The sequence below is a fragment of the Protopterus annectens genome, chromosome 6.part0 (genome assembly GCF_019279795.1).
Source record: "Protopterus annectens isolate FY-2018-M chromosome 6.part0, PAN1.0, whole genome shotgun sequence".
In the NCBI taxonomy this organism is placed as follows: Eukaryota; Metazoa; Chordata; order Ceratodontiformes; family Protopteridae; genus Protopterus; species Protopterus annectens.
Window position 1 is genome coordinate 384,197,784 of NC_056737.1, and position 15,329 is coordinate 384,213,112.

A 15,329-nucleotide genomic window follows, 5' to 3' on the forward strand; every position below is an offset into this window, starting at 1 on the left:
CTCATCACCACCTTTACAAGGCCCCACTTGCAGACCCAGAAACTATATCCCAGGGTCCCAAGGCAGTAGTCGCGACCATAGCTAAAAACCCTACTCCTTCTGAAAGGGAAGCAAGGTCATTAGACAGATGGGGTAAAAAGGTCTACACTTCAGCTACTCTCTCAGCTAGAGCTTTAAACTGTCAGTTTCACATGATACAATACCAAGAGTTTATGCTCGATCAGTTAACTAAAAAACTAACCACTGATGAATCTCTTGATAAGAAATATGTATTAGAGATGGTAAATAACATACAACAGGTTAGCAACCATTCCTTAAAATGTGGCTATGATGCACTGGAGGCTTCATTTAGATCAGCCATGACAGGCACAGTGATAAGAAGGCATGCATGGCTAAAGGAACAAGCTTTACCGGATCATGTTAAAGCTAAGCTGCTAGATGCTCCTATGGACAAGACAAGTTTGTTTGGTACACCTGCCCAGCAGGTTATGAAGAAAATGGAAGAAAAGGCAAAATCTGTTCAAACTGTTAAAGATTTCTTGCAGGTTCAACCCCAAGGTTTAGCAGGAACTGGCCTGCCAAAAATTGGTCCTTTCCTGACTCCACAAAATTTCAAAGGGGCAGGAATAGACGTTCCAGAGGCAGAAACCAATCCAGAGGAGGTGCCTACAGAGGACGACAGTGGCAAGGTAACAACAGTGGCACAGACACAGCCACTGCCACTACATCAGCACAACCACAGTGACTTAACCCTAAATCCGCCTACCAGGGAACAAATAGCAGCTCCTCTAGGCGGAAAGTTAACCTTATTTTCAAGGAACTGGCACTGCATAACAAAGGACAAGTGGATTTTACAAACCATAGATCAAGGTTACCGGTTTCACTTCCACACTTTACCAGTCAAAAGAGGAATGCCAAATCTACCACCAAATCAAAAAACAGAAGCTCTACGCCAGATAATGGAGTTAGCAAACATGAGAGCTGTGGAAAGAGTGCCAACAGCAGAGCAAGGAAAGGGGTTCTATTCCAGACTATTCCTAGTTCCAAGAAAGGAAAAAAGTTGGAGACCAATTCTCGACCTGTCCACCTTAAATACATACATCATTGTCCCAAAATTCAAAATGCTGACCCTACAGCAGCTTCTTCCCATGCTGGGCAAGGAGTCTTGGCTGGTAACTCTAGATCTCAAGGAGGCATACCTGCACGTCCCCATTCGACCAATCTGCAGAAGATACCTCAGATTTCTTGCAGGATCAGAGCACTATCAATTCTCAGCATTGCCCTTTGGCTTATCTACTGCGCCCAGAGTATTCACAAAATGCCTGGCATCAGTAATCGCCATTGCAGACTACAGGGAATTCAAATTTACCCATACCTGGACGACTGCCTGCTACAAGGGGACAACAAAAGCAAGCTGACAACAGATTTACAAAGGGTCATTTACTTGCTACAAGCACTGGGATACACAGTCAATTTACAAAAGTCAAGGCTGATACCATCCCAAACAAGGACATTCTTGGGTGCGGAATTGGACACAGTAAAACAAATGGCATTCCTGACTACAGAAAACAAAAGAACTTCCTCTTTACTTCTTGGCACTAACAAAACTGAACAAGTTAACAGCAAGAAAAGTACTGCAGGCCTTGGGCTTCATGGCATCATGCATAATCTTGGTTCCATTTGCCAGACTACATATGAGAAAACTACAGTGGTACCTAAAGAATTTATGGTCCCAACACAGACACAGTCTAGAAACAGAAATCCCACTAATTCCATGCTTAAAACAGGAGTTCCTATGGTGGGCTCAGGCATGCCAGTCAAACCCAGGCCTACCCTTTCGCAGATGTCAAGCAAGCCAGACCATCACAACAGACGCTTCAGACCTAGGATGCGGGGCCCACATGCTGGACAAATGCGTGCAAGGATTGTGGACACAGGATCAACTTCACCTGCACATCAACCTAAAAGAAATGCTGGCAGTAAAACTGGCAATCCAAAAGTTCAAACCATTTCTCAAGGAGGGCCAGTTGATGATAAGGACAGACAACACCACAGTCATGTGGCACATCAACAAACAGGGAGGCACTCATTCATACCCCCTATGCAGAATGACCTTGGAGCTGTGGACCCTGGCACTCAGCTACAACATCCAGTTACAGGCAATATTTGTACCGGGAAAGACAATACTCTAGCAGACATATTAAGCAGAACCACTTCGGATGCCCACGAATGGAAGCTGCACCCGGACATCTTCAAGACCATCTCAAAGAAATGGGGAATGCCACAGATAGACCTTTTCGCATCACCTCTCAATCACCAGCTCAAAAAATTCTGCACAAGGACATTCCACCCACTAGCATGGAAAGTGGATTCGCTCTCCTTCAACTGGAAAGGCCTAACAGCATATGCATTCCCACCTCTTCCTTTGATACACAAGGTACTACTGAAAACCAAGGAAGAACGTCCAAGGATAATCCTGATAGCTCCGAACTGGCCAAGACAACACTGGTACCCACTACTGAGGAGCATGTCTCGGAACAATATGTGGCCAATACCCCTGATGCCCTTGATGTTAACTCAGAACAACTACAGCATCATACATCCAAACCTAAAAACGTTGCAACTAACTGCATGGAACATCACATAGCAGCAGCTAATCCAGAACTTTCCCAAAGAGTAAAAGACATTATTCTTGAAGCACGCAGACCTTCAACAAGAAGGAACTATGCTGGAAAATGGAAAAGGTTTGTCATTTGGAGTACAGAAAGAGGAAAAGATGTGTCAAACATAGATATGCCTAACATTTTGGAGTATCTGGCCGAACTTCTTCATTCAGGCCTGTCCTACTCCTCCATCAAGATACATGCATCAGCTATTTCAGCAGAATACAGCTTTGATCCTCCTGTTTTCTCGCACCCTTTGCTCAGGCAGTTCCTCAGAGGAATCAAGAATGTAAAACCTCCAAGGAAACCACCATTACCAGCTTGGGATTTGAACTTTGTGCTAGAAAAATTGACACTATCACCCTTTGAACCAGCAGCAACAGCAGACCTACAACACCTGTCATGGAAAACTGCTTTCCTACTGGCAATTACTTCAGCAAGGAGGGTTTCAGAACTACAGGCCTTAATGGCAGTGCAACCCTTCCTAATCTTCCACCAAGATAGAGTGTCCATGAGGACTAATCCTACATTTATGCCCAAGGTGGTATCCAGAGTGTCTTTAAACCAGGCAATCCACCTACCTACCTTCTTTCCCAACCCACAAAACAGAGGGAAAGAATACTGCATACCTTGGATGTACATAGACAGCTACGCTACTACTTGGACAGAACAAAAATAGCAGAAAGACTGACCAACTTTTTGTAGCCTATGCAACAGGAAGGGAAGGAAAAGCTATTTCCAAACAGACAATCTCCAAATGGATAGGAAATTGCATACGATTCTGTTACTCCTTCCATGGAAAACCAATTCCACAGAACATAAGACCTCATTCTACAAGGGCAACAGCCACTACCACAGCCTTCTTACGAGGAGTGGCAACCAAAGACATTATTGAGGCGGCTACTTGGACCTCCGTGCATACATTTGCCAAGCATTATAATTTGCCTCTATATTCCAGATCCCGAGCAGGGTTTGCCACTGCTGTACTGCAAGGGATCCTAAACACACCATAATCTACTTTTATCCTCCTCCCTAGTTGGCTATGGTATTCTACCCAGTTGTTATGACTGCAGATGCATCCATGAAGGACATAGTACAGTTTTGTACCTACCATAAATGTAGATGTCCGAACTGGATAGCATCTGCAGTCAGGATTACCTCCCTCCTTCCCCTCTGTGGTACTCCTAGGGTGTTTACCCTCCTAATAGCTAGCTGTTGGGGAGTCTTTATGGTGTATTTGTTTGTATATATGTACATACATGCTTATTGTTGTGTTTACCTCTATCTATTTGGAAACATTGGCATCTATCCAAATTTTAGCCTGCAAGAGGGCTTCTGGCATCTGGGGCAAGAAACACTGAGGAAAATGGCGTCGGCTGATGCTTTTATACCCGAAGACCAACAGAGATGACGTCGGGTGGAGTGCGACATCAGCCGAAGCCGGACCCGGACTTTGGAATCCGGCCGACTGAAGGGCTGCCTGACGACAGGACAACCCAGTTGTTATGACTGCAGATGCTATCCAGTTCGGACATCTACATTTATGGTAGGTACAAAACTGTACTTTCCTACTGGTGAATGTTTTGGTTTTGAACATGTAATTGCAGAAACTACAATGCCCACAAGGGTATGATCCTATTATTTTTTTTTTACTGTAACAATAGAAAGCTAGCAAGTACGGCTGATGCAAGGCAACCAAACTAGTATGCATCAAAATCAAAACGCCAGCACCAAAGATGAGCTGAAATGAATTTATTATTGAAACAAGTGAACTAGACTGGTTTCAGCATATAGCTTTCTTCAGTAGTATAGAAAAGAACCATGGCAAAAGCCAATAATTTATACACATGTTCCAATGAAAACAATGACATCACTTCCTGTCTTAGGAAAAAAATCAAGTTGCAAACCTTAACTTAACTACCTTGCTATCTGCACTTGCCAGGTAAAAAACTAGGGGGTCTTTTTCCCCAGGATTAAATAATAAATTGTAAGATGTTCATAGTGTTTCACTGTTGCAGTCATGACTGTAGGGTTCTCCCCTGCCGGCAGGCAGTCCTCGGTCGGCCAGAATCCCAAAGTCTGGGTCCGGCATCGGCTGTTCAGCCATGCTCCCTGACGTCAGAGCGCCAGGAGTACAAAGCTGACAGCCGACGCCATGTTCTTTAGTCTTTCTTGCCGTGCGGTGATAGCAGTTCGCAAGTGCCGGTCGGCTGACTCCTGATCATTTTTTCTAATCAAACTTCAGTCCGAAGATTTTCTTCTCCTACTCAAAGCTAAGTACCCCATTGGGGAAATTTTTTTCTTGCTCCAGTCCGATGTCATAAAAAGTTGATAATTGTATTTCATGTGGGAAGCAAATACCTCATAAGGATTTTCATTCTTACTGTATTCCTTGCTTAGGCCCTGACCACGACGTAGCTAGTTGTCGGTTTTGTGCTAGATTCAATCAACGTACTATTAAACGAAGTTACGATTTTGCTTTTCATTACTTCGGTAGGCGTTTTAATTACAAAATGTCATCGGATACGGTTCCGGCTACCGGAGTTCACAAACGACGCAAGGATAAAGACAGGCCTCCGAGGTCCAAATCAGACGATATCGCACAAGCGGAGCCAGCTTCAGGTACGGCCGTCGTCAGTGAGGTGCTTTTGCAGTCCCTGTCGTCGGCCATTTCGGAACCGATAGCCGAAACGGACTCCCACGAGGAGCCAACTAGGCCTTTGAATATTTCAGTTGGACCTTCGGACAGTGCTCCTTCGGATGGGTCCGGAGCTGCTGTGCAGGTACCGGCTTCCGAAGTGGTTTTCAGGCCTACTCAGCTTCTTATAAAGGCAAAGACAAAGGCAAAGACTCCTTCCAAATCAAAGACTGCAGCCCAGGCCTCTTCTGATCCGGCTCCCAAGTCTCAGAAACAGTTACTTAAAATGGCGGAGGACTTACTTACTATGATTAGGGGTTCACATCCCCCTCCAGATAAAAGGCCAAGGCAGGAAGTTTATTATGACTCCTCTGATCAGGCTTCTGTTTCTTCTTCTGACCAGGAATATTCTTTCCCTCCTTATGAGGATTCTGATGCTGAGGAATCCATTCCTTCAGCTTCTCCCCCTGAGGATTTCTCTTTTGGGGAAACTTTGCATGAAATGAGGGAACATTTCCACTGGGAAGGACAGGAGTACTCGGAATCTAAGAAAAGACTAAGGGATTTTCTTCTTTTTCCCCAACATAGGCCCCTGGCTATCCCTCCTATTTTGGATATTGCGGATGATGCTTTTTCGGAGGCTTAACTTAACTCCTGACTCTTTTCCGCCAGCTCCTGTTAAGCCAGACAGATACTATAGGGTTCCTGATTCCCACCAGTGTTTATTCAAGAACCCTACTGCTGACCCTGAAACCATTTCTCAGGGTCCTAAGGGCGTTAAGGCCGCTTCTGCTAAAAACCCCATTCCCACTGAGAAGGATTCCAGATCTTTAGAAAGGTGGGGCAAAAAAGTGTACACTTCTGCTACTTTATCTATTAGGGCTTTATCAGTTTCATATGCTGAAATACCAGCAATTTCTCCTGTCTGTTTTAAAGCAAAAGCTAACTTCCATTTCCGCCTGTGCAGATAAGGAAATACATGACTTATTGCATGCCACTGAACAAGTTGGGAAACATGGTTTACACTGTGGATTTGATGCCTTGGAGGCTTCTTGTAGGGCTGCTGCCTCTGGCACAGTAATTAGAAGGCATGCATGGTTAAAGGAACAAAATTTGCCAGATCAGGTAAAGGCTAAATTATTGGATGCTCCTGTTCAGCATAATGTTCTATTTGGATCTAAAGCTGAAAACGTGATTAAAAAGATGGAGGACAAGGCAAAGTCCATGCAAACAGTTAAAGATTTCTTACAAGTACAGCCACCCAGATTTAGCAGGAACTGGCCTACAAAAAATTGGTCCTTTCCCAATTCAGACAGGCCTCAGAGGGGAAGATATAGACGCCCCCGAGGTAGGCCTCAAGCGCAAGCCTCTTATAGACCAAGACAGTGGACTGCTTCCACCCCTAGGGGAGGAGAAGACAGGTCGCAAGCTCAGAGAAAACAGACTCAATGACTCCCTCCGTTGGGCTGCAGGAACTTCTTGCCTGGAAGCCCCTCTCGGAGGAAAACTTTCTCTTTTTCATCTAAATTGGACTCATATAACCCAAGACAAGTGGGTTCTGGATGTGGTTTCAAGAGGTTACAAATTCCATTTTCATACCCCACCAAGGCCAAGCGGATGGCCAGATCTTCCAAAACATCAATGGTCAGAGGCATTAAACCAGGTGGAAGCTCTCTTGGCTATGAAAGCCATAGAACTAGTTCCACTTTCAGAGATGGGACAAGGTTTTTACTCAAGGCTCTTTCTAGTCCCCAGGAAGCAAAATTCATGGAGACCCATTCTGGATCTGTCAGTCTTGAACACCTTTCTAGAGATACCAAAATTCAAGATGCTTACTCTACAGCAGCTACTGCCAATGCTGACCAAAAATGCATGTATGGTAACTTTGGATTTAAAAGAAGCATATTTACACATTCCCATCAGACAGGAAAGCAGAAAATACCTCAGGTTCAAGGGAGGATCGAGGCACTACCAATTCTCTACGCTGCCCTTTGGATTGTCTACTGTGCCCAGGGTCTTCACCAAGTGCCTGGCTCCAGTAGTAGCTTATTGCAGACTCAAGGGAATTCAGATTTACCCTTATCTGGACGACTGTCTTATTCAGGCAGACAGCAAGGATGTCTTACTCCAGCATCTACAGTTTGTTCAGAATCTTCTCAAGTTCCTGGGATTCACTGTAAACATAAAAAATCAAATTTGACACCCTCACAACGGATAATTTTTCTGGGCGCTTCTCTAAACACAACAACCCAGATGGCATTTCTGACATACGAAAAACAGTTACAGCTGGCTTCAACTTTCAAAACCTTGGCAACTACAACTCGGCTATCTGCAAGGAGATTCCTGCAGGCTCTGGGTTACATGGCCTCCTGCATCCTTCTCGTACCACATGCAAGACTACATATGAGGAAAATACAGTGGTACCTAAAAAGTGTATGGTCTCAGCATTGTCACAGTCTAGACATTCTGATCTCCGTCCTGCCTTGTCTTCAAAAGGAATTCCTTTGGTGGTCCAAGGCATGTACTGTAAACAAAGGAAAGCCCTTCTGTCTGCCTCCTGCCACTCACATTCTAACCACGGACGCCTCAGATTATGCATGGGGAGCCCATTTTCAGGGCAACTGTCTGCAGGGCCTTTGGACAAAGGATCAGAAGCACCTGCATATCAATTTAAAGGAAATGTTAGCCGTTCAGAAAGCTCTGTTGGCCTTAAGGAATCTTCTACAACCAGGACAACTACTGATATGGACAGACAACACCACAGTTATGTGGTACATAAACAAGCAAGGGGGATCTCATTCCTATCCCCTTTGCAGACTAGCCATGGACCTTTGGAACACAGCTCTTGCTTGCAATCTGGACCTTCAAGCACAGTTTGTACCAGGAAAGCAAAACTTCCTGGCAGACATTCTGAGCAGAAACCTTTCGGATCCACACGAATGGATGTTGGACTCCAAAATATTCAAGATGATTACAACAGTCTGGGTATGTCCTCACATAGACCTCTTTGCATCCCACCTCAATCATCAACTACAAATTTTTTTGCACCAGGACTTTCCACGATCTAGCTTGGAAAGTGGATGCTCTGTCATTCAGTTGGAGAAACCTCTCGGGATATGCCTTTCCGCCTCTTCCTCTTCTTCCACGGGTATTACTAAAGATCAAGCAGGACAAGCCCAAGATGATAATCTTGCTGGCCCCAAATTGACCTCGACAGTTTTGATACCCAACACTGAAAAACCTTTGTCTAGAGCCACCCTGGGTTTTACCACAGATTCCGAACCTTCTGTCCCAACACCAGGGTCAGATTCTACACTCCCATGTCAAAACTCTCAGCCTGGCGGCCTGGTTAATCCAGGATCTTTGATTCATTCTCTCCTACCCAAGCAGGTTATGGATGTCATTTTAGAAGCCAGACGTCCTAGCACTAGAAAATCTTATGCAGGAAAATGGAAAAGATTTTGTTCCTGGATGCAGGCTCAGGATTCTGATCCTCTTATTCCTAACATTCCTCAGATTTCACTTTACCTGTCAGACCTCTTACATAAGGGTCTCTCTTTCTCTTCCATAGAGATACACACCTCTGCTATTTCTGCCCATTATAATACAGACCCTCCTATCTTTTCCCACCAGCTCATGAGACAATTTCTCAGAGGAGCTAAGAACTTAAGACCCCCTAGATCTCCTCCCATTCCTGCTTGGGATCTCAGCTATGTTTTGGAAAAGCTCACCTTACCTCCTTTTGTGCCTGCTGCCTCATCTGACATCAAGTTTTTATCTTGGAAGACAGCCATCCTGTTAGCTCTGACCTCTGCCAGGAGGGTTTCAGAGTTGCAAGCCCTTATGGCTGTGGAACCTTATATTATTTTTCATCAAGACAGGGTGTCTTTAAGGACTAATCCTACTTTCATGCCTAAGGTGGTTTCCAAAGTGGCTTTAAATCAAACTATTCACTTGCCAACTTTTTCCCCACTCCTCAAAATAAAGGGGAAAGGATCTTACATTCCTTGGATGTACACAGACTACTACGTTTTTACCTAGACAGAACCATGGACACCAGGAAATCAGAGCAATTGTTTGTTTCTTATGCTTCAAGTTCCCAAGGTAAAGCCATTTCAAAACAGACCATTTCTAAATGGATTGCTCATGGAATCAGATTTTGCTATTCACACCATGGAAAGCAAATCCCAGGGAGTATAAGGACTCACTCTACCAGAGCTGCTGCCACTTCAGCTGCCGTCCTCAGGGGAGTTCCTACCAAAGACATTTTGGAAGCTGCAACTTGGAGTTCAGTGCATACTTTTTCCAAGCACTACAATCTACCTCTCTACTCTAAGTCTAGGGCAGACTTTGCTTCTGCAGTCTTGCAGGGCCTTATAGCCGCCCCCTCTACTTTATGACCACCTCCCTTTCTTTCTGCTTTGGGATTCTACCCTACAGTCATGACTGCAACAGTGAAACACGATGAACATAGTACAGTTGTGTACACTTACCATAAATGTAGATGTTAGAGTGTCTTCACTGTTGCAGTCTGGGTTTCCCTCCCACCTATCCCCTCTTATTTTTTATTTTGTGTGGTTCCTTTTTTCACCCTTCTTCTGAGGTGTATTTGCAAAGGGTATGGGACCTTACTCATTTTGGAACTTCTGACATCTGGGGCAAGAAAAACTGGAGAACATGGTGTCGGCTGTCAACTTTGTACTCCTGGCGCTCTGACGTCAGGTAGCATGGCTGAACAGCTGACGCCGGACCCAGACTTTGGGATTCTGGCCGACCGAGGACTGCCTGCTGGCAGGGGAGAACCCTACAGTCATGACTGCAACAGTGAAGACACTCGAACATCTACATTTATGGCAAGTGTACACAACTGTACTTTTTCCATTTTCAAAACTATGCCATATATTCTTTGTAGCTTGTTTTGAGTTACCATCAGTCATTTATTAGTCATTTATTGATTATATTTTAATCTTTTGTTAACAACTTGATTTTTTTCCTAAGACAGGAAGTGATGTCATTGTTTTCATTGGAACGTGTATAAATCATTGGCTTTTACCGTGGTTCTTTTCTATACTACTGAAGAAAGCTATATGCTGAAACCGGTCTAGTTCACTTGTTTCAATAATAAATTCATTTCAGCTCATCTTTGGTGCTGGCGTTTTGATTTTGATGCATACTAGTTTGGTTGCCTTGCATCAGCCGTACTTGCTAGCTTTCTAGATTCAATAAAGCCTACACTGTGTACATGATACATATTCATTAAAATTCTTATTAAATTTTTTTGTGCTTTGTAGTCACTCAGAAGGATTACACTAAGTGTACATGTAGTCTTCACTTTGTGGTAACCTTTATGAATCCCTGTCACTATTTAAAGCTGTAAGAATATCAATAGGAAAACTAAAATTAGGAGGAAGAAGGTGTGCTTTATGTCAGTGTTGTCTGTTAACTCAGCAGTGTACACTTAGTGTAGGCTTTATTGAATCTGCCTCTTTGTTTTTCGTTCATCCCTAGCCATGAGTATTGTCTTCTGGATCAGTCCCAACTCCATTCCCTTTCTTTTACAATATTCTCTGTCTTTTTGATTGGTGTGCCTTCTCCCAAAGCAAATTAAATGTTACTATTCTAGTACTCTTAATTTCTGTTTCCTTCCCCTTCATTGTACCCTCTTCTCCATGTTTAAATTGCTCTGAAGTAAATTAAATCTTTCAGACATCAGAGTAGTTGTAATAATTTAATAAACTATGTAAATAAAATATTGCATTAAATTGTGTAATATGTAAAATAATAGAATGGCGCTGGAGAAGTTAATTAAAATAATATAGACTTGGGAGTGCTTCTGTGAAATAAAGTGGAAGGCTTCCAGCAGTGATTGTAATCTGTATCTCTTTCTGGCAGAGATTGCTTTGGCTGAACTGCAGAGGATTCATCTTTTGCTATTACATACCCATTTCTTCCTCTTTAAGATAATATCATCTTCAGAGAGTATATTATTTGAAGCTTGTCCTGTTAATATTGTTTGCTGTTGGTTACCCATGAGTTTTAACAGAACTCTGGGAGAAGCTGATGAGGTTTTCCTGCCCTTCTTCCTTCTGTTTTTTTCTAATTTTAGACTGAACTTTTTAAGCTTTAAAGACTCATTTCTTCTGGTCCTATTTTGATGCATTCCATAAGAACTGAAAGATGGTAGAGGGTAATGATAATCTGTTCCTGTGGGACTATGTGGTTGTCAGTGGTAGCTAAGAGAATTTCAGTAGTGTATTACTTAAAGACGTGCATTACTATGCTTTTTCTGCTTGATGTGCCTGCCCTCTTATTTGCTAAGATATTTTTGTCAAATGTCCACAGAGCTAGTCACAGAAAAGTAGATTATCTGTATGTAAGTGGTCTGTGTGGTACTACAGGAAATTAGCTTTGTCAAAAATGTGATCAGCATCTTTCTTCTTTGATTTACACAGTAAATTACAACATTTCTTTAACTACTAGTATGTTGTTATTGTTAAAGAACTGTTTTAATCACTTACAGTACTTGCATTAGTAAGTTAGAAAACAAAACATAAGATGGACACTGATTTACTTTTCTGCAGAAAGAATAGTTGCTTAAATCCATACTGTCAACATGAAGCATCAGTTTAGTGACGCATGCTGCATTGATTTACAATTATAATTCATATGTAACTTTTTAAAAATATGTTGCATGGTAGAATGAAGAAGGAAATACAATTTCCTTTAAGTGGGCTGCTGTATGCCAATGCATTTATCTTCTATTTTCTTTCTTTTTCAGACTGCAATAAGCTGCTTGTCTACTGTCCTGTCCATTGACTTCAAACCTTCAGAAATCGAAGTTGGGGTAGTTACAGTTGAGAACCCAAAGTTTAGGTATAAAAGCTTGCAGCATTAAATAATTCTGTTTACAGTCATGGTTTGTTGAAGGTCATTTGAGAGCATGTGTGTTAAAATGGTCTGGCACCTTTCCAGTTTAAACAAATGAAATGTATTTTATTGTGTCTGCAAAGAAGTGTACTTATTGACCTTGCTTCGAGTTTTTTTTTGCAGTGGGTAACTTTACATTACTGTGTTTCAGCACAATGTCTTATATTTTTAGCTGCTGCAGTTTGAAGTGCATATCCCTCTGGGTTTCACATGGCACAATGTCGTGTGCCAGACCAGGGAATGTGCATCTAGCTCTACATTACCCAGCTGTTTTCTGCAAGTTGTATGGTTCAGGTTACGGTCCGAATAGTCCTTGATCTTTAATCAGTTAAGATACTCAGACCTGTGAATTGAACAGTAGAAAACCAAACAAACCAGGCTAAAATAATATTATAACAGTATAATAAATGTGGATTCAAATTAACAGCAAAGCAAGCTGATCAGTGTAGTGGCTCTATACTAGTGTTTATGTAAATTCTTGTAAAAAGGTGACACGTGCAGGAGTTCTGAGATGAGGTCTTGGTCTCGCATAACTGAGTTAGTTAAGGTAGCGGATTCCATAGAATTGGTGATGGCATATGAGTACTTAACTGGAGGTCTGCAATCTAATACCAGGAATGACTAACAGCCCTCATCTGATTATCTTAATTGTTGTAAATGGGTATAGAGTGACAAATAGGTGGTAAATAATCAGGATCTAGACTGTGTAAGGGCATGGGAAGTTAAAGCCAAAAATGTATAATCTAGTCTCGTTGTAGCAGACAGGGGTAATGTGGCTTGCGTAGGAAGGCACCCTGGCCACAGAGTCCCAGGCCCTTTTGAGATCTGGAAGGTCCTGTCTGTAAGGCACGGTTAAGCTTATCATTGTGGTAAGGTCTGCAACAAACATTGAATGCTTAATGTTGTAGATATTTTATGATAATAAAGATGATTTTATAGTTGTGAAGATCTGTCAGAAGTGCTGGTGTGCTCAGGCTTCATCCCCAGATTTGATGTAGAAGATGCAAACCCTATTCTGTTCTCAAGCATAAAAGATGAGATGGAAATGAGAAGGAAGAATGCTTATCGGCATTTGCAAATATCATCCATATTTCCGAGAGTTGAGTTAAATGATTTAAAAACATCTAAGACTGGATGGACTCGAGATGGTCTTCCAAGCTAATAAATTCAGATGTTTGCTGCTTATAATTGGAGAGGATAGCCGAGTGTCCTTTTAATTTGCCTTTTATTAAAGAACAGATATGCAGTATGTGAAGGCTGCCAGCCTAGCCGTATAGAATTGTAGAGATAATTCTGTCATCTGGAAATATTAATGTAAAACCACAGGCTTGTTGTCTTAAATGGAAAATAAAATGCTGTTACATGTGGAACTGCAAAAAAATGCAACAACAGTGCACTCTGCTGTAAGGAAACTAAGTCGAGCATTTTATGACTGTCTTTGATCTTTAAAGTTGGCTCCGGCCTGTCTAGGTGAAGGAATTCTTGCTATTCTTTTAAAGCGAGAGTAATGGCCAGAATTTGCATGTATAAATGTCCTTAATGGCTTTGCTTCTTGACCTGGTGCGAGCTTACTAAAGAATGTAGCCTGTTAGCTGTGTACCACAGAATCAGAGAGCATTAAGCATTTTTGTCTTGACCATCCAACTCATCAGCACTCTTGTCTTGCTCTATATGTAAGTTTATCTTAGACTTGTGTTTTCTCTTAGAAATAGCTAGAAACTAGAAAGATTAGATTGTGTTTTTCTGTGATGTCAGAACTGTACTACGACCATCCAACTCATCAGCACTCTGTCTTGCTCTATATGTAAGTTTATCTTAGACTTGTGTTTTCTCTTAGAAATAGCTAGAAACTAGAAAGATTAGACTGTGTTTTTCTGTGGTGTCAGAACTGTACTACTGAATTATTTTAAGTATATCTCTGTGATCTCTGAACACTTGACTAGCACTGTGTAGTAAGACGTGTTGTCTTGTGTTTTTATTATTTATTATTAAATATTTTAAAGTATTTCAACTGTGACTGTTTTGTGTAGAGATAAGTTAAGCTCTAAGAGTACATTGTGTGTATATAGTGATCCTATACCAAGTCACTCTAGTAAGCCTTGACAGTTTAGTTATACTACCAATTGGGTAATAATATTGCACAGTAATAAGTGGACACCCATTTAAAGACCTTTGAGTAGCTGATAATTATTAACTGGGTGGTTTCAGTAATTTCTACTGTATAGTCTGGGTAAAAGGGGCACAGCTGAAGAACCTGTGCCAGCCTTCCCCAGGACTGTCTGTGTGGTTGTATAAAACTTTGGGCAGGGACACGAAGTAGTGGTTGGACAGAGAGGGTGCTGGAGGTTTTAACTTGCCCACTAGGCTGAGATCTGGACCCTATAGCTGTGCCAGTGGGGAGTCTTTTTGGGGACCTGGAGAGCAAGGGTTGCTGTCTCATCTTCCATGACGTCAGTTAGTAAGGGGTATAAAGCATGCAGCCGGCGCAATTACATCAGTCTTTCTTGCCGTGGAGTGTCCTAAGCAGAAGAAGTTCGCAAGTGTCAGTCAGCCGACTCCTGAAATTGTTGTTTTTGAGTTTCAGAACTGAAGTCTTCAACTAAGCTAAGTACCCCGTTGGGGAATCTTTTTCTTGCTCTAAACCGATGTCAGTAAAAGTTAACAATTGCATTTCTTGTGGAAAGCAAATACCTCAAATATTTTCATTCATACTGCATTCCTTGCTTAGGCCCAGACCACAATGTACCTCGCTGTCGGTTTTGTGCCTTATTCAAACCTCGAACTATGTGTTGTCGGTTCATTTACACTTCTAAATATTTTGGTACCCAGTTCAATTATCCAGAAATGGCTTCGGTAAGCCACCCGACTACCGACATTCCGAAAAAGTGCAAAGATAAAGACAGACTATGTAGGTCCAAAGCTGCCGACGACGCTTCTCCTAAGCTAGTCGCCAGTTCGCCGGTACTTTTGCAGCCCCTGATACCTGCTACTTCAGATTCGCAGGTCTCTACTGAGACCCATTCAGAGTCCAGTATGCCGCAAGATGCTTCCTCGACTGTGGAACCTGTGGATGTCTCTACCTTGGATGGGTCCAGAGCCGC

The 15,329-nt window shown here is 42.4% G+C and overlaps 1 protein-coding gene across 1 annotated transcript in view; it reads left to right on the top strand.

The window, feature by feature from the left end:
• PSMA6 (proteasome 20S subunit alpha 6) overlaps positions 1–15,329 on the top strand; it is a 502,474-nt gene that overhangs the window by 357,847 nt on the left and 129,298 nt on the right. Inside the window, exon 6 of the mRNA XM_044074125.1 lies at positions 12,080–12,174. Within this exon, the coding sequence (XP_043930060.1) occupies positions 12,080–12,174 (95 nt within the window). The remainder of the gene's footprint in view (positions 1–12,079; positions 12,175–15,329) is intronic.